The sequence below is a fragment of the Eptatretus burgeri genome, chromosome 11, assembly GCF_056783735.1.
Source record: "Eptatretus burgeri isolate ZD-2024b chromosome 11, Ebu_testis_v1, whole genome shotgun sequence".
In the NCBI taxonomy this organism is placed as follows: Eukaryota; Metazoa; Chordata; class Myxini; order Myxiniformes; family Myxinidae; genus Eptatretus; species Eptatretus burgeri.
In genome coordinates, this window is record NC_140971.1 from 35,284,300 (window position 1) to 35,303,011 (window position 18,712).

Genomic DNA, 18,712 nt, shown 5'->3' on the forward strand with positions numbered 1-18,712 from the left:
TCTTCTTTTTAAAGATAATTTCAAGCATGTTGTTTTCATCTGAACTTTTCAAAATTGTTTTTCTTGTTTTGAAAGATTATTTCAAGCATTTCAACATCTTGTAAATAAAAGATTTTTGGTGGATTAAACATGTTCTTTTGAAAATCATTCATTTTCTCCATATCTTTCTTTTTGGAAGATATTCATGATTTTATCCATTTTCAGGAGCAGCCACCTCGGCAAGAACTTTGAGTTCACTTCCCACCTCTCAAGTCATTACTTCCACTGCAGGAACTACAACAACAACAACAACAACAACAGCAAAAAGTTCTGAGGCATCGTCCTTAACAGCCCCCAGTTCTGGCACAACGAGTTCTCTTTTAGAAACCTCTACAGGTGCAGCAACTGCAGTGCTCTCGTCGGCTCAATCTGCAGGAGCACCAACCACGAGCTCTACAGGAAGTCGTGAAACATCTACAACTGGAGCTTCAACAGGTATAACCTGAATACGTCCAAATAATTTCTTCATGCTTTTATGCAAACTGGAAATACAGTCATGCGCCGCTTAACGACGTTCCGGGCAACGACGGATCACATATACGACGAATCTGCCAGCTCTGAAAAAAAAATGTCGCTGAAAAATTCCTATTGCCGAGTGATGTCGCCGACGTTGTGCTGCCAGTCGTATAAAAATAGCACATACAATTATGTACGCTGTACAGTACATAATACTTGATAATGATAATAAACGACAGTGTGGCCCTGTTATAATGCGATTGTTGAGGTCCATAAAATGTCATCGCGAAAAAAGCAGGATTGCGCGAAATCGGGATTCAAGGAAATCGGCTTTCAAACTGAATCAATGTTTCCACGTTTACCTTCCAGCAAGTAAATTACCTTTGAATTGAAGAATTCCGCGAATAAATCGTTGTTGAGTCGAGATTAAAACGCAAATTTATTTTTGGTGAAGCTTTTCATGTTGTTAAAACAATCGCACTGTTCCGAAAATATATATCACAATTGACAGGTGCTCGTTTCTTCATTTATAAATTATAACATCGATGCAATGATTACGTATTTATAAAATCCAAACGCTATTTATTCATCTTTCTATAATCGATGCGAGAGGAGATTGTAAGCTGCTGCTTACAACACCGATGGTCGTCATGAACAGCACAAAGGTAAAACTAACGTGTCTTCAGTCTCTCATGGATGCGTGTTACAATTGCCGACAGTATTCAGTACAGTAACATTCTGTACAGGTTTGTATCCGAGGAGCAATAGGCTACACTATATAGCCTCGGTGTGTAGTTTTGTGTTCGTACGATGTTCAAAAACGAAAACGACAAAAAAAAAATGATGTTCGCACGACGTCGCTTAACGACTCGTTTCTCAGAATGTAACCCCGTCGTTAAGTGGCGCATGACTCTATATTTAAATTTGCAAGTCTTCTTTTGAAAGATATTTTCACGAATTTTGTTTTTATTGAAAGTTTTTTTTTTTTTCCTTGTTTTTATTTTTGGCTGAAAATGTTATTTCAAGTTTGTTATTTTCATTCAAAGTTTGTTGTTTCAGTTGTTTTTTTGTTGTGTTGAAAGATTATTTCATACATGTTGTTCTCATTGGAAAGTTTTGAATGTTGTTCTTGTGGTTTTGAAGCATTATTTCAAGCATTTCAATATATTTTAAAACTGAGATTATTGGTGTATAAAACATTTACTTTTGAAAATAATTAATTTTCTGTATCTTTGTTTATTTGAATATATTCATGATTTTATCCATTTTCAGGAACAACCACGTCAGGAAGAACTTCTGCAACACTTCCCACCACTCAAATCATTGCTTCGACTACAGGAACGACAGCAACAACAGGACAAAGCTCTGAGGCATCATCTTCGACAGTCCCCAGTTCTGCCACAATGACTTCTATTTCTGAAACCTCTGTTGTATCTGCAACCACAGTGGTTTCATCAGCTCAAACAACAACAGCAGCACCAACAGTGAGCACTGCTGAAAGTGGTGATACATCCACAACTGGAGCTTCAACAGGTATAACCTGAAAATGTCCACAGGATTTATTCATGCTTTTATTCAAACTTGATACATTCTTGAATGAGCAAAAGTCTTCTTTTGAAAGATTATTTCAAACAGGTTGTTTTCATAGAAAGTTGTTTTTTTCATTGTTTTTGTTGTTTTGAGAGATTACTTCAGGCATTTCAAAGTGTGGGAAATTGGACATTATTTCTATGTTAAATATGTTCTTTTGAAAGAGAAAAATTTTCAGCATATCTTTGTTTTTAGAATACATTCATGATTTTGTCAATTTTCAGGAGTAACCACAGCAGCAAGAACTTGGACAGTATTTTACACCTCTCATGTCATTGCCTCTATTGCAGGAACTACAACAACAATGGCAGCACAAAGCTCTGAAGCATCGTCCTTGACAGTCCCCAGTTCTGCCACAATGACTTCTCTCACAGAAACCTCCACAGGTGCAGCAACTACAGTGTTGTCATCGACGGTCCCCAGTTCTGAGACAATGACTTCTCTTTCTGAAACCTCTATTGGAGCTGAAACCACAGTAGTTTCATCAGCTCAAACAACAGCAGCACCAACAGTGAGCACCACTGAAAGTGGCGATACATCCACAACTGGAGCTTCAACAGGTATAACCTGTAAAATGACTGTATGATTTCCTGATTGTTTTATTCAAACTGGATTCATGTTTAAATACAGAAATTATTCTTTTTTTAAGATTATTTCAAGCACGTTGCTTTTCTTGAAAGTTTTTGATAATTATAATTGTTTTAATTGTTGTCTTGAAAGATTATTTCAGATGTTGTTTTTTTGAAAGTTTTATTCTTGATTGCATTAATGTATTGAAAGATTATTTCAAGCATTTCAATATGTGGTAAATGGGTTATTATTGATTTGTAAAACATGTTGTTTTGAAAGTAATTAATTTTCCTGAGATCGTTGTTTTAGGAATATATTCACAATTTCATCCATTTTCAGGAACATTCACATCAGCAGGAACTTCTACAGCACTTCCCACCTCTCAAGTCATTGCGTCTACTGCAGGAACTACAACAACAACAGCAGCACAAAGCTCTGAGGCATCGTCCTTTACAGTTCCAATTTCTGCCACGTATTCTCTCACAGAAACCTCCACAGGTGCAGCAACTACAGTGCTGTCATCCGGTCAAACCACAGCAGCACCAACAGTGAGCTCTCCAGGACGTAGTGATACATCTCCAAATGGAGCTTCAACAGGTATATCCTGTAAAATGGCTACAGGATTTCTTGATTGTTTTATTCAAACTGGATTCATGTTGAAATAAACAAAAGTTTTCTTTTTAAAGATTATTTCAAGCCTGTTGTTTTCATCTGAACTTTTCAAAATTGTTTTTGTTGTTTTGAAAGATTATTTCAAGCATTTCAACATGTTGTAAATAAAAGATTGTTGTTGGACTAAACATGTTCTTTTGAAAATCATTCATTTTCTCCATATCTTTCTTTTTGGAAGATATTCATGATTTTATCCATTTTCAGGAGCAGCCACCTCGGAAAGAACTTTTAGTTCACTTCCCACCTCTCAAGTCATTACTTCCACTGCTGGAACTACAACAACAACAACAACAACAACAACAACAACAACAACAACAACAACAACAGCACAAAGTTCTGAGGCATCATCCTTAACAGCCCCCAGTTCTGCCACAACGACTTCTCTTTTAGAAACCTCCACAGGTGCGGCAAGTTCAGTGCTCTCGTCGGCTCAAACTACAGGAGCACCAACCATGAGCTCTACAGGAAGTCGTGATACATCTTCAACTGGAGCTTCAACAGGTATAACCTGAATACGTCCAAATAATTTCTTCATGCTTTTATTCAAACTTGATAAATTCTTGAATGAGCAAAAGTCTTCTTTTGAAAGATTATTTCAAACAGGTTGTTTTCAAAGAAAATTGTTTTTTTCATTGTTTTTATTGTTTTGAGAGATTATTTCAGGCATTTCAAAGTGTGGGAAATTGCACATTATTTCTGTGTTAAGTATGTTCTTTTGAAAGAGAAAAATTTTCAGCATATCTTTGTTTTTAGAATACATTCATGATTTTGTCCATTTTCAGGAGTAACCACAGCAGCAAGAACTTGGACAGCACTTTTCACCTCTCACGTCATAGCTTCTATTGCAGGAACTACAACAACAATGGCAGCACAAAGCTCTGACACGTCATCCTCGACAGTCCCCAGTTCTGCTGCAATGACTTCTCTTTCTGAAACTTCTATTGGAGCAGAAACCACAGTAGTTTCATCAGCTCAATCAACAGCAGCACCAACAGTGAGCACCACTGAAAGTGGAGATACGTCCACAACTGGAGCTTCAACAGGTATAACCTGTAAAATGACTGTAGGATTTCCTGATTGTTTTTTTCAAACTGGATTCATGTTTAAATAAAGAAATTCTTCTTTTTAAAGATTATTTTAAGCACGTTGCTTTTCTTGAAAGTTTTTGATAAATATCATTGTTTTCATTGTTGTCTTGAAAAATTATTTCAGATGTTGTTTTTTTGAAAGTTTTATTCTTGATTTCATTGATGTATTGAAAGATTATTTCAAGCATTTCAATATGTGGTAAATGGGAGATTATTGATTTGTTAAACATGTTCTTTTGAAAGTAATTAATTTTCCTGAAATCGTTGTTTTAGGAATATATTCACAATGTCATCCATTTTCAGGAACATTCACATCAGCAGGAACTTCGACAGCACTTTACACCTCTCAAGTCATTGCATCTACTGCAGGAACGACAGCAACAACAACAGGACAAAGCTCTGAGGCATCGTCCTCGACAGTCCCTCGTTTTGCCACAACGACTTCTCTCACAGAAACCTCCACAGGTGCAGCAACTACTGTGCTTTCATCCGCTCAAACAACAGCAGCACCAACAGTGAGCATCACTGAAAGTGAAGATACATCCACAACTGGAGCTTCAACAGGTATAACCTGAACATGTCCACAGGATTTCTTCATGCTTTTATTCAAACTGGATTCATGTTGAAACAAACAAAAGTCTTCTTTTGAAATATTGTTTTCAGCATGTTGTTTTTATTGAAAGTAATTGTTGTTGTTGTTGTTGTTGTTGTTTTCATTGTTTTGCAAGATTATTTCAATATGTAGTAGCTTGTACATTATTTCTGTGATAAACATGTTCTTTTGAAAATAATTAATTTTCTGTATACGTTTTGTTGTTGGATTATATTTATGATTTTATCCATTTTCAGGAAGAACTTCCACAGCACCTCCCACCACTCATGGTATTGCCTCTACTGCAGGAACTGCAGCAACAACAACAGGACAAAGCTCTGAGGCATTGTCCTTGACAGTCCCAATTTCTGCCACGTATTCTCTCACAGAAACCTCCACAGGTGCAGCAACTACAGTGCAGTCATCCGGTCAAACCACAGCAGCAGCAACAGTGAGCTCTCCAGGACGTAGTGATACATCTCCAAGTGGAGCTTCAACAGGTATATCCTGTAAAATGGCTACAGGATTACTTGATTGTTTTATTCAAACTGGATTCATGTTGAAATCAACAAAATTCTTCTTTTTAAAGATTATTTCAAGCATGTTGTTTTCATCTGAACTTTTCAAAATTGTTTTTCTTGTTTTGAAAGATTATTTCAAGCATTTCAACATCTTGTAAATAAAAGATTTTTGGTGGATTAAACATGTTCTTTTGAAAATCATTCATTTTCTCCATATCTTTCTTTTTGGAAGATATTCATGATTTTATCCATTTTCAGGAGCAGCCACCTCGGCAAGAACTTTGAGTTCACTTCCCACCTCTCAAGTCATTACTTCCACTGCAGGAACTAAAACAACAACAGCAAAAGGTTCTGAGGCATCGTCCTTAACAGCCCCCAGTTCTGCCACAACGACTTCTCTTTTAGAAACCTCTACAGGTGCAGCAACTGCAGTGCTCTCGTCGGCTCAATCTGCAGGAGCACCAACCACGAGCTCTACAGGAAGTCGTGATACATCTTCAACTGGAGCTTCAACAGGTATAACCTGAATACGTCCAAATAATTTCTTCATGCTTTTATGCAAACTGGAAATACAGTCATGCACCGCTTAACGACGTTCCCGGCAACGACGGATCACATATACGACGGATCTGCCAGCTCTGAAAAAAAATGTCGCTGAAAAATTCCTATTGCCGAGTGATGTCGCCGACGTTGTGCTGCCAGTCGTATAAAAATAGCACATACAATTATGTACGCTGTACAGTACATAATACTTGATAATGATAATAAACGACAGTGTGGCCCTGTTATAATGCGATTGTTGAGGTCCATAAAATGTCATCACGAAAAAAGCAGGATTGCGCGAAATTGGGATTCAAGGAAATCGGCTTTCAAACTGAATCAATGTTTCCACGTTTACCTTCCAGCAAGTAAATTACCTTTGAATTGAAGAATTGCGCGAATAAATCGTTGTTGCAGTCGAGATTAAAATGCAAATTTATTTTTGGTGAAGCTTTTCATGTTGTTAAAACAATCGCACTGTTCCGAAAATATATATCACAATTGACAGGTGCTCATTTCTTCATTTATAAATTATAACATCGATGCAATGATTACGTATTTATAAAATCCAAACGCTATTTATTCATCTTTCTATAATCGATGCGAGAGGAGATTGTAAGCTGCTGCTTACAACACCGATGGTCGTCATGAACAGCACAAAGGTAAAACTAACGCGTCTTCAGTCTCTCATGGATGCGTGTTACAATTGCCGACAGTATTCAGTACAGTAACATTCTGTACAGGTTTGTATCCGAGGAGCAATAGGCTACACTATATAGCCTCGGTGTGTAGTTTTGTGTTCGTACGATGTTCAAAAACGAAAACGACAAAAAAAAAATGATGTTCGCACGACGTCGCTTAACGACTCGTTTCTCAGAATGTAACCCCGTCGTTAAGTGGCGCATGACTCTATATTTAAATTTGCAAGAGTCTTCTTTTGAAAGATATTTTCACGAATTGTTTTTATTGAAAGTTTTTTTTTTTCCTTGTTTTTATTTTTGGCTGAAAATGTTATTTCAAGTTTGGTATTTTCATTCAAAGTTTGTTGTTTCAGTTGTTTTTTTGTTGTGTTGAAAGATTATTTCATACATGTTGTTCTCATTGGAAAGTTTTGAATGTTGTTCTTGTGGTTTTGAAGCATTATTTCAAGCATTTCAATATATTTTAAAACTGAGATTATTGGTGTATAAAACATTTACTTTTGAAAATAATTAATTTTCTGTATCTTTGTTTATTTGAATATATTCATGATTTTATCCATTTTCAGGAACAACCACGTCAGGAAGAACTTCTGCAGCACTTCCCACCACTCAAATCATTGCTTCGACTACAGGAACAACAGCAACAACAGGACAAAGCTCTGAGGCATCATCTTCGACAGTCCCCAGTTCTGCCACAATGACTTCTATTTCTGAAACCTCTGTTGTATCTGCAACCACAGTGGTTTCATCAGCTCAAACAACAACAGCAGCACCAACAGTGAGCACTGCTGAAAGTGGTGATACATCCACAACTGGAGCTTCAACAGGTATAACCTGAAAATGTCCACAGGATTTATTCATGCCTTTTATTCAAACTTGACACATTCTTGAATGAGCAAAAGTCTTCTTTTGAAAGATTATTTCAAACAGGTTGTTTTCATAGAAAGTTGTTTTTTTCATTGTTTTTGTTGTTTTGAGAGATTACTTCAGGCATTTCAAAGTGTGGGAAATTGGACATTATTTCTGTGTTAAATATGTTCTTTTGAAAGAGAAAAATTTTCAGCATATCTTTGTTTTTAGAATACATTCATGATTTTGTCAATTTTCAGGAGTAACCACAGCAGCAAGAACTTGGACAGTATTTTACACCTCTCATGTCATTGCCTCTATTGCAGGAACTACAACAACAATGGCAGCACAAAGCTCTGAAGCATCGTCCTTGACAGTCCCCAGTTCTGCCACAATGACTTCTCTCACAGAAACCTCCACAGGTGCAGCAACTACAGTGTTGTCATCGACGGTCCCCAGTTCTGAGACAATGACTTCTCTTTCTGAAACCTCTATTGGAGCTGAAACCACAGTAGTTTCATCAGCTCAAACAACAGCAGCACCAACAGTGAGCACCACTGAAAGTGGCGATACATCCACAACTGGAGCTTCAACAGGTATAACCTGTAAAATGACTGTATGATTTCCTGATTGTTTTATTCAAACTGGATTCATGTTTAAATACAGAAATTATTCTTTTTTTAAGATTATTTCAAGCACGTTGCTTTTCTTGAAAGTTTTTGATAATTATAATTGTTTTAATTGTTGTCTTGAAAGATTATTTCAGATGTTGTTTTTTGAAAGTTTTATTCTTGATTTCATTAATGTATTGAAAGATTATTTCAAGCATTTCAATATGTGGTAAATGGGTTATTATTGATTTGTGAAACATGTTCTTTTGAAAGTAATTAATTTTCCTGAGATCGTTGTTTTAGGAATATATTCACAATTTCATCCATTTTCAGGAACATTCACATCAGCAGGAACTTCTACAGCACTTCCCACCTCTCAAGTCATTGCGTCTACTGCAGGAACTACAACAACAACAGCAGCACAAAGCTCTGAGGCATCGTCCTTTACAGTCCCAATTTCTGCCACGTATTCTCTCACAGAAACCTCCACAGGTGCAGCAACTACAGTGCTGTCATCCGGTCAAACCACAGCAGCACCAACAGTGAGCTCTCCAGGACGTAGTGATACATCTCCAAATGGAGCTTCAACAGGTATATCCTGTAAAATGGCTCCAGGATTTCTTGATTGTTTTATTCAAACTGGATTCATGTTGAAATAAACAAAAGTTTTCTTTTTAAAGATTATTTCAAGCCTGTTGTTTTCATCTGAACTTTTCAAAATTGTTTTTGTTGTTTTGAAAGATTATTTCAAGCATTTCAACATGTTGTAAATAAAAGATTTTTGGTGGATTAAACTTGTTCTTTTGAAAATCATTCATTTTCTCCATATCTTTCTTTTTGGAAGATATTCATGATTTTATCCATTTTCAGGAGCAGCCACCTCAGAAAGAACTTTTAGTTCACTTCCCACCTCTCAAGTCATTACTTCCACTGCTGGAACTACAACAACAACAACAACAACAACAGCACAAAGTTCTGATGCATCATCCTTAACAGCCCCCAGTTCTGCCACAACAACTTCTCTTTTAGAAACCTCCACAGGTGCGGCAAGTTCAGTGCTCTCATCGGCTCAAACTACAGGAGCACCAACCATGAGCTCTACAGGAAGTCGTGAAACATCTACAACTGGAGCTTCAACAGGTATAACCTGAATACGTCCAAATAATTTCTTCATGCTTTTTTCAAACTTGATACATTCTTGAATGAGCAAAAGTCTTCTTTTGAAAGATTATTTCAAACAGGTTGTTTTTAAAGAAAATTGTTTTTTTCATTGTTTTTATTGTTTTGAGAGATTATTTCAGGCATTTCAAAGTGTGGGAAATTGCACATTATTTCTATGTTAAGTATGTTCTTTTGAAAGAGAAAAATTTTCAGCATATCTTTGTTTTTAGAATACATTCATGATTTTGTCCATTTTCAGGAGTAACCACAGCAGCAAGAACTTGGACAGCACTTTTCACCTCTCACGTCATAGCTTCTATTGCAGGAACTACAACAACAATGGCAGCACAAAGCTCTGACACATCATCCTCGACAGTCCCCAGTTCTGACACAATGACTTCTCTTTCTGAAACTTCTATTGGAGCGGAAACCACAGTAGTTTCATCAGCTCAATCAACAGCAGCACCAACAGTGAGCACCACTGAAAGTGGAGATACGTCCACAACTGGAGCTTCAACAGGTATAACCTGTAAAATGACTGTAGGATTTCCTGATTGTTTTTTTCAAACTGGATTCATGTTTAAATAAAGAAATTCTTCTTTTTAAAGATTATTTTAAGCACGTTGCTTTTCTTGAAAGTTTTTGATAAATATCATTGTTTTCATTGTTGTCTTGAAAAATTATTTCAGATGTTGTTTTTTTGAAAGTTTTATTCTTGATTTCATTGATGTATTGAAAGATTATTTCAAGCATTTCAATAAGTGGTAAATGGGAGATTATTGATTTGTTAAACATGTTCTTTTGAAAGTAATTAATTTTCCTGAAATCGTTGTTTTAGGAATATATTCACAATGTCATCCATTTTCAGGAACATTCACATCAGCAGGAACTTCGACAGCACTTTACACCTCTCAAGTCATTGCGTCTACTGCAGGAACGACAGCAACAACAACAGGACAAAGCTCTGAGGCATCGTCCTCGACAGTCCCTCGTTTTGCCACAACGACTTCTCTCACAGAAACCTCCACAGGTGCAGCAACTACTGTGCTCTCATCAGCTCAAACAACAGCAGCACCAACAGTGAGGGACACTGAAAGTGAAGATACATCCACAACTGGAGCTTCAACAGGTATAACCTGAACATGTCCACAGGATTTCTTCATGCTTTTATTCAAACTGGATTCATGTTGAAACAAACAAAAGTCTTCTTTTGAAATATTGTTTTCAGCATGTTGTTTTTATTGAAAGTAATTGTTGTTGTTGTTGTTGTTTTCATTGTTTTGCAAGATGATTTCAATATGTAGTAGCTTGTACATTATTTCTGTGATAAACATGTTCTTTTGAAAATAATTAATTTTCTGTATACGTTTTGTTTTTGGATTATATTTATGATTTTATCCATTTTCAGGAAGAACTTCCACAGCACCTCCCACCACTCATGGTATTGCCTCTACTGCAGGAACTGCAGCAACAACAACAGGACAAAGCTCTGAGGCATTGTCCTTGACAGTCCCAATTTCTGCCACGTATTCTCTCACAGAAACCTCCACAGGTGCAGCAACTACAGTGCAGTCATCCGGTCAAACCACAGCAGCACCAACAGTGAGCTCTCCAGGACGTAGTGATACATCTCCAAGTGGAGCTTCAACAGGTATATCCTGTAAAATGGCTACAGGATTACTTGATTGTTTTATTCAAACTGGATTCATGTTGAAATCAACAAAATTCTTCTTTTTAAAGATTATTTCAAGCATGTTGTTTTCATCTGAACTTTTCAAAATTGTTTTTCTTGTTTTGAAAGATTATTTCAAGCATTTCAACATCTTGTAAATAAAAGATTTTTGGTGGATTAAACATGTTCTTTTGAAAATCATTCATTTTCTCCATATCTTTCTTTTTGGAAGATATTCATGATTTTATCCATTTTCAGGAGCAGCCACCTCGGCAAGAACTTTGAGTTCACTTCCCACCTCTCAAGTCATTACTTCCACTGCAGGAACTAAAACAACAACAGCAAAAGGTTCTGAGGCATCGTCCTTAACAGCCCCCAGTTCTGCCACAACGACTTCTCTTTTAGAAACCTCTACAGGTGCAGCAACTGCAGTGCTCTCGTCGGCTCAATCTGCAGGAGCACCAACCACGAGCTCTACAGGAAGTCGTGATACATCTTCAACTGGAGCTTCAACAGGTATAACCTGAATACGTCCAAATAATTTCTTCATGCTTTTATGCAAACTGGAAATACAGTCATGCACCGCTTAACGACGTTCCCGGCAACGACGGATCACATATACGACGGATCTGCCAGCTCTGAAAAAAAATGTCGCTGAAAAATTCCTATTGCCGAGTGATGTCGCCGACGTTGTGCTGCCAGTCGTATAAAAATAGCACATACAATTATGTACGCTGTACAGTACATAATACTTGATAATGATAATAAACGACAGTGTGGCCCTGTTATAATGCGATTGTTGAGGTCCATAAAATGTCATCGCGAAAAAAGCAGGATCGTGCTTAATCAGGATTCAAGGAAATCGGCTTTCAAACTGAACCAATGTTTCCACGTTTACCTTCCAGCAAGTAAATTACCTTTGAATTGAAGAATTGCGCGAATAAATCGTTGTTGCAGTCGAGATTAAAACGCAAATTTATTTTTGGTGAAGCTTTTCATGTTGTTAAAACAATCGCACTGTTCCGAAAATATATATCACAATTGACAGGAGGTCGTTTCTTCATTTATAAATTATAACATCGATGCAATGATTACGTATTTATAAAATCCAAACGCTATTTATTCATCTTTCTATAATCGATGCAAGAGGAGATTGTAAGCTGCTGCTAACAACACCGATGGTCGTCATGAACAGCACAAAGGTAAAACTAACGTGTCTTCAGTCTCTCATGGATGCGTGTTACAATTGCCGACAGTATTCAGTACAGTAACATGCTGTACAGGTTTGTATCCGAGGAGCAATAGGCTACACTCTATAGCCTCGGTGTGTAGTTTTGTGTTCGTACGATGTTCAAAAACGAAAACGACAAAAAAAAAATGATGTTCGCACGACGTCGCTTAACGACTCGTTTCTCAGAATGTAACCCCGTCGTTAAGTGGCGCATGACTCTATATTTAAATTTGCAAGAGTCTTCTTTTGAAAGATATTTTCACGAATTTTGTTTTTATTGAAAGTTTTTTTTTTTCCTTGTTTTTATTTTTGGCTGAAAATGTTATTTCAAGTTTATTATTTTCATTCAAAGTTTGTTGTTTCAGTTGTTTTTTTTGTTGTGTTGAAAGATTATTTCATACATGTTGTTCTCATTGGAAAGTTTTGAATGTTGTTCTTGTGGTTTTGAAGCATTATTTCAAGCATTTCAATATGTTTTAAAAGGGAGATTATTGGTGTATAAAACATTTACTTTTGAAAATAATTAATTTTCTGTATCTTTGTTTATTTGAATATATTCATGATTTTATCCATTTTCAGGAACAACCACATCAGGAAGAACTTCTGCAGCACTTCCCACCACTCAAATCATTGCTTCGACTACAGGAACGACAGCAACAACAGGACAAAGCTCTGAGGAATCATCTTCGACAGTCCCCAGTTCTGCCACAATGACTTCTATTTCTGAAACCTCTGTTGTATCTGCAACCACAGTGGTTTCATCAGCTCAAACAACAACAGCAGCACCAACAGTGAGCACTGCTGAAAGTGGTGATACATCTACAACTGGAGCTTCAACAGGTATAACCTGAAAATGTCCACAGGATTTCTTCATGCCTTTTATTCAAACTTGACACATTCTTGAATGAGCAAAAGTCTTCTTTTGAAAGATTATTTCAAACAGGTTGTTTTCATCAAAACTTGTTTTTTTTCATTGTTTTTGCTGTTGTGAGATTATTTCAGGCATTTCAAAGTGTGGGAAATTGGACATTATTTCTCTGTTAAATATGTTCTTTTGAAAGAGAAAAATTTTCAGCATATCTTTGTTTTTCGAATACATTCATGATTTTGTCCATTTTCCGGAGTCACTAAGTCAGCAAGAACTTGGACAGCACTTTACACCTCTCACGTCATTGCTTCCATTGCAGGAATTACAACAACAATGGCAGCACAAAGCTCTGACACATCATCCTCGACAGTCCCCAGTTCTGCTGCAATGACTTCTCTTTCTGAAACCTCTATTGGAGCGGAAACCACGGTAGTTTCATCAGCTCAATCAACAGTAGCACCAACAGTGAGCACCACTGAAAGTGCCGATACGTCCACAACTGGAGCTTCACCAGGTATAACCTGTAAAATGACTGTGGGATTTCCTTCTGTAAAATGACTGTAGGATTTAAACTGGATTCATGTTTAAATTAAGAAATTCTTCTTTTTAAAGATTATTTTAAGAACGTTGCTTTTCTTGAAAGTGTTTGATAATTATAATTGTTTTAATTGTTGTCTTGAAAGATTATTTCAGATGTTTTTTTGAAAGTTTTATTCTTGATTTCATTGATGTATTGAAAGATTATTTGAAGCATTTCAATATGTGGTAAATGGGTGATTATTGATTTGTTAAACATGTTCTTTTGAAAGTAATTAATTTTCCTGAGATCGTTGTTTTTGGAATATATTCACAATGTCATCCATTTTCAGGAACATTCACATCAGCAGGAACTTCAACAGCACTTCCCACCTCTCAAGTCATTCCAGCTACTGCAGGAACGACATCAACAACAACAGGACAAAGTTCTGAGGCATCGTCCTTGACAGTCCCCATTTCTGCCACAACGATTTCTGTCACAGAAACCACCACAGGTGCAGCAACTACAGTGCAGTCATCCGGTCAAACCACAGCAGCACCAACAGTGAGCCCTGCACGAAGTAGTGATACATCTCCAAATGGAGCTTCTCCAGGTATAACTTGTAAAATGGCCACAGGATTTCTTGATTGTTTTATTCAAACTGGATTTACGTTTAAATAAAAAAAAGTCTTCTTTTTAAAGATTATTTCAAGTATGTTGCTTTTCTTGAAAGTTTTTGATGATTGATTTAATTGTTGTCTTGAATGATTATTTCATGCTTCTTATTTTTTTTAAAGTTTTATTCTTGTTTTCATTGTTGTTTTAAAAGATTATTTCAAGTATTTCAACATGTTGTAAATGAAGATTGTTGGTGGATTAATCATGTTCTTTTGAAAATCATTCATTTTCTCCATATCTTTCTTTTTGGAAGATATTCATGATTTTGCCCATTTTCAGGAGTAACCACGTCAACAGTAACTTCGACAGCACTTCCCACCTCCCAAGTCATTACTTCCTCTGCAGGAACTACAACAACAACAGCAGCACAAAGTTCTGAGGCATCGTCCTTAACAGCCCCCAGTTCTGCCATAATGACTTCTCTTTCAGAAACCTCCACAGGTGCGGCAACTGCAGTGCTCTCGTCGGCTCAAACTTCAGGAGCACCAACCATGAGCTCTTCAGGAAGTCGTGATACATCTACAACTGGAGCTTCAACAGGTATAACCTGAATACGTCCACGGAATATCTTCATGCTTTTATTGAAACTGGAAACCTATTTAAATTTGCAAAAGTCTTCTTTTGAAAGATATTTTCAAAGATTTTGTTTTTATTGAAAGTTTTTTTCCCTTGATTTTAATTTTGGCTCAAAAGATTATTTCAAGTTTGTTGTGTTCATTCAAAGTTTGTTTTTTTAATTGTTTTTTTGTTGTGTTGAAAGATTATTTTAAACATGTTGTTTTCATCAAAAAGTTTTGAATATTGTTTTTGTTGTTTTGAAAGATTACTTCAATATGTTTTAGAAGGGAGATTATTGGTGTATTAAACATGTACTTTTGAAAATAATAATTAATTTTCTGTATATCTTTGTTTTTTGGAATATATTCATGAATTTATCCATTTTCAGGAACAACCACATCAGGAGGAACTTCTGCAGCACTTCCCACCACTCAAATCATTGCTTCCACTGCAAGAACGACAACAACAACAACAGGACAAATCTCTGAGGCATCTTCCTCAACAGTCCCCAGTGCTGCCGGAACTACTGCAATGGCAAGAGCCTCCTTCGGTGCTAAAACCACAAGCACAACCTCTTATACTCATGCAGAAACCAGTGTGAGCTCTACAAGAAGTGGCGATACATCTGCAACTGGAGCTTCAACAGGTATAATCTGGAGTATGTCCACTGGATATCTTGATTGTTTTATTGAAACTGAATACATGTTGAAATAAGCAAAAGCCTTGTTTTAAAAGATTATTTCAGGCATGTTGTTGTTATTGAAAGTTTTTTTTTTCTTGTTTTTATTGGTGCCTTGAAAGATTATGTCAAGCATTTAATTACGTGGTAAATGGGTGTTTATCGATTTGTTAAATATGTTCTTTTGAAAATCACTTATTTTCAGGTTATCTTTGTTGTTGGAATATATTCACAATGTTATCCATTTTCTGGAACAACAATGTCAGCAGGAACTTCTGTAGGATTTCAAACTGTTTCACTGATTGCTTCTACTCCAGGAACATCAGCAACAAAAACAACAACAGTAAAATATTCTGAGGCATCGTCCTCAACAGCTTCCACTACCACCATAACTACTACTTTGATACCGACCTCCACAGGTGCGGAAACATTGATCACAATCATTTCTACTGGAGCAACAACAGTGCTTTCATCATTTTAATCTCCAGTTATACAACATCTGTATGTAAGCATCATCAATAATTAATCATTTTTGGAACGGTTTTTTAGTTGTCCAAGCATAAGTTGGAGCAACAGTTGTTTATCCAGAATCCACCACCCTCACCTCTGCTACAATATTTCCACTATTACAGTATCCTATGAAAATGCACATGAAAATCATTGCTTGTGTTTTGACTCTTGTCATCGATTAAACTGTTTATTTGGTGTTTTTGAGTTTTATCAACTGTAGTTTCATTTTTCTCAGCTGCGTCAACATTGTCTTCAACAACACAACCATCTACAAAGGTCAACTATGGTTTATGGTTCAAGATCGTGAATAAGGAATTCAAGAAAGACTTGGAGAACAACTCATCACCTGCCTTTAAAGAACTGTCAAATGAAATCGAACCCGAGGTAAGATGCTGTGATTGTGATGTCGTTGTTTCTGTATGTTTTTTAAAAAATTGTGATGTAAAAGCTTCCACTGCATTGGTCTGGAATCTCACAGTGATTTTCAGTAGAATCTGGATAATACGCGTATGCACCTATTTTTAGATTTCGTGGAGCGCATATTTCGCTTATTTTCAAAAAGCCACAACATGTGCTTGTAATGGTAAATGTTCTTCAGATTGACTGCATCGATGTCAATTTTTACATCATTGCAATTTTATTTGTCCGTACCTCGGAAACAAATTCTAAATACACTTTCTTTCAGTCCTCAAGCACAGATCTGTTTAAACTTTGCAACAAGTTCGTTTTCCATATCTGGGTAAAAGGCCTGTCTTCCGCTCCCTATCTTCTTCGGACCTTTCTCACTCTGAAAAATTAGTTCCTCATTCTTCACCATTCACATTAAAGTCCTCGGGTGTTAAGTCCGAAGTTATTAGATGTCTGTTACTTGTTCTTACAAGAGTTGTAAAACTCGATAATCTTAATCTTATTTTCATGAGTGATCGACGCTTCACTGGCGTGTCCATTTTGATTGTGACGAAAAACGTTGTTTGTTGACTTGGTCATAAAGCATCATAAAACATGCCTTTACTCCCCTTGTTATAAAACACCCCTTCACTCCCTTTGTCGTAAAACAACCCTTTACCACAGGTCAGGTCAGGTGTGGGAGCATACGCAGGATCAGCGCGTCACTGCGTCCACTTTCCATCGGTACTCCAGGGGCCTCCATCTGGCCATCCACCAGGCAAATGCCTGGCCCATCCCCATCTCCTTGAGATGCTGATCAACCGACTGTAACCACGAGGCACATGGTCGGTCCATTGGCCTCCTCCACTCATTAGGCTCCTCGCTGAGAGAATCTGGTGAGCAGGATCAGGGTCAGGAAAATGAGCCACATGCCCATACAGCCGCAGCTGACACTCACGGACTATGCAGGTAATAAATCTCATTTGAGTCTCTCTCAGCAACAGCTCGTTGGACACAAAGTCTGACCAGCGATAGCCAAGGATTCTCCGAAGAGACCTGGTACCAAAGAAATTAAGTCTCCGTCTCAGATTCCTGGTCAGAGTCGAAGTCCCACTTCCATAGAGCAAGCCTGGAAGCACAAAGCACCTGAAGACTCGGATTTTCGTCTTCCTGCACAGGTAACAATAGCGCCACACCCCATGATCAAGTGAATCCATGACTCCCCAGGCCCAACCCAGACGTCTATTGACCTCTGACTCAGCCAGCAGAGACATTAATTTCACTGCCAAGGTAAGTGAATCTCTCCGTGACCTCAATATCCTCACCACAAACAGGTACAGACAAGATAGCAACATCCAAGATGTCATTGAAAGCCTGGATCTTAATTTGGACCCAGGAAACCCATAATCACAGCAGCTCTGACTCCACAATCAGCAGCTCAAGGGCCAACAAAAGAACATCGAGAGTCTCCGCAAAGATGACTACATCATCTGTAAAATCAAGTGCAGAGATCTTTACATTCCCAAACGATGCACCACAGCTTGATATCTCCAACATCTTCCACAAATCCAGTCCAAACAAGTGCTTAAAAATGTGGGGGCCAGTCTACACCCCTAACGAACTCCAGTAACAACTGGAAATAAGTGAGAGATAGTATCACCACATCTGACAGCACTCTCAGTACCAGAGTAGAGTTCAGACATCAGATCGATCAGTTTTCGTGGTACCCCACGAAGACCAAGAATCCTGCAGAGGACATCCCGATTCACTGAATCAAACGCTTTACAGAGATCAACATTGGCTGCAAGCAGCCCCTGCCAAACTCTCGCCTGCGTTCGGTGAGGACTTGAATGGCAAGGATACGGTCAATCGTTGACCTCTTTGGTGTAAAGCCTGACTGCTCTGGGCGCTGGTGCTCAAGCAGATGGTGGTGAACCCTATCAAGAATTATCCAAGCAAAGACCTTGCTCAGCACTGAGAGCGGTGTCACCCCTCGGTAGTTGGTGCAGTCCTGGCGATCACCCTTCCCTTTCCAGAGAGGGACAACAAGGCCCCTCTTGCAGTGATTTGGGATGATGCCTGTGTTCCAGGCAGAGCACAGAACTGCATGCAATGACATGAGTGCAGCATCTCCACCAGCCTTGAAAAGTTCAGTATGGATGACACAGATCCCAGGAGCTCTACCCCCATTTCAACTGATTCCTGCAGCCTGTGTTTCCACG

General features: G+C 37.7%; 1 protein-coding gene across 1 annotated transcript in view; it reads left to right on the top strand.

The window, feature by feature from the left end:
- Positions 1 to 18,712, top strand: part of LOC147016851 (uncharacterized) — a 102,116-nt gene that overhangs the window by 79,460 nt on the left and 3,944 nt on the right. The window contains exons 21-44 of the mRNA XM_085845962.1: positions 205 to 474; positions 1,768 to 2,028; positions 2,376 to 2,645; positions 2,995 to 3,252; positions 3,532 to 3,828; positions 4,110 to 4,370; positions 4,719 to 4,979; positions 5,265 to 5,507; positions 5,787 to 6,044; positions 7,336 to 7,596; positions 7,945 to 8,214; positions 8,563 to 8,820; positions 9,100 to 9,369; positions 9,650 to 9,910; positions 10,259 to 10,519; positions 10,799 to 11,041; positions 11,321 to 11,578; positions 12,873 to 13,133; positions 13,481 to 13,675; positions 14,031 to 14,291; positions 14,636 to 14,896; positions 15,303 to 15,560; positions 15,911 to 16,012; positions 16,339 to 16,487. Of these exons, the coding sequence (XP_085702088.1) occupies positions 205 to 474; positions 1,768 to 2,028; positions 2,376 to 2,645; positions 2,995 to 3,252; positions 3,532 to 3,828; positions 4,110 to 4,370; positions 4,719 to 4,979; positions 5,265 to 5,507; positions 5,787 to 6,044; positions 7,336 to 7,596; positions 7,945 to 8,214; positions 8,563 to 8,820; positions 9,100 to 9,369; positions 9,650 to 9,910; positions 10,259 to 10,519; positions 10,799 to 11,041; positions 11,321 to 11,578; positions 12,873 to 13,133; positions 13,481 to 13,675; positions 14,031 to 14,291; positions 14,636 to 14,896; positions 15,303 to 15,560; positions 15,911 to 16,012; positions 16,339 to 16,487 (5,948 nt within the window). The remainder of the gene's footprint in view (positions 1 to 204; positions 475 to 1,767; positions 2,029 to 2,375; positions 2,646 to 2,994; positions 3,253 to 3,531; positions 3,829 to 4,109; positions 4,371 to 4,718; positions 4,980 to 5,264; positions 5,508 to 5,786; positions 6,045 to 7,335; positions 7,597 to 7,944; positions 8,215 to 8,562; positions 8,821 to 9,099; positions 9,370 to 9,649; positions 9,911 to 10,258; positions 10,520 to 10,798; positions 11,042 to 11,320; positions 11,579 to 12,872; positions 13,134 to 13,480; positions 13,676 to 14,030; positions 14,292 to 14,635; positions 14,897 to 15,302; positions 15,561 to 15,910; positions 16,013 to 16,338; positions 16,488 to 18,712) is intronic.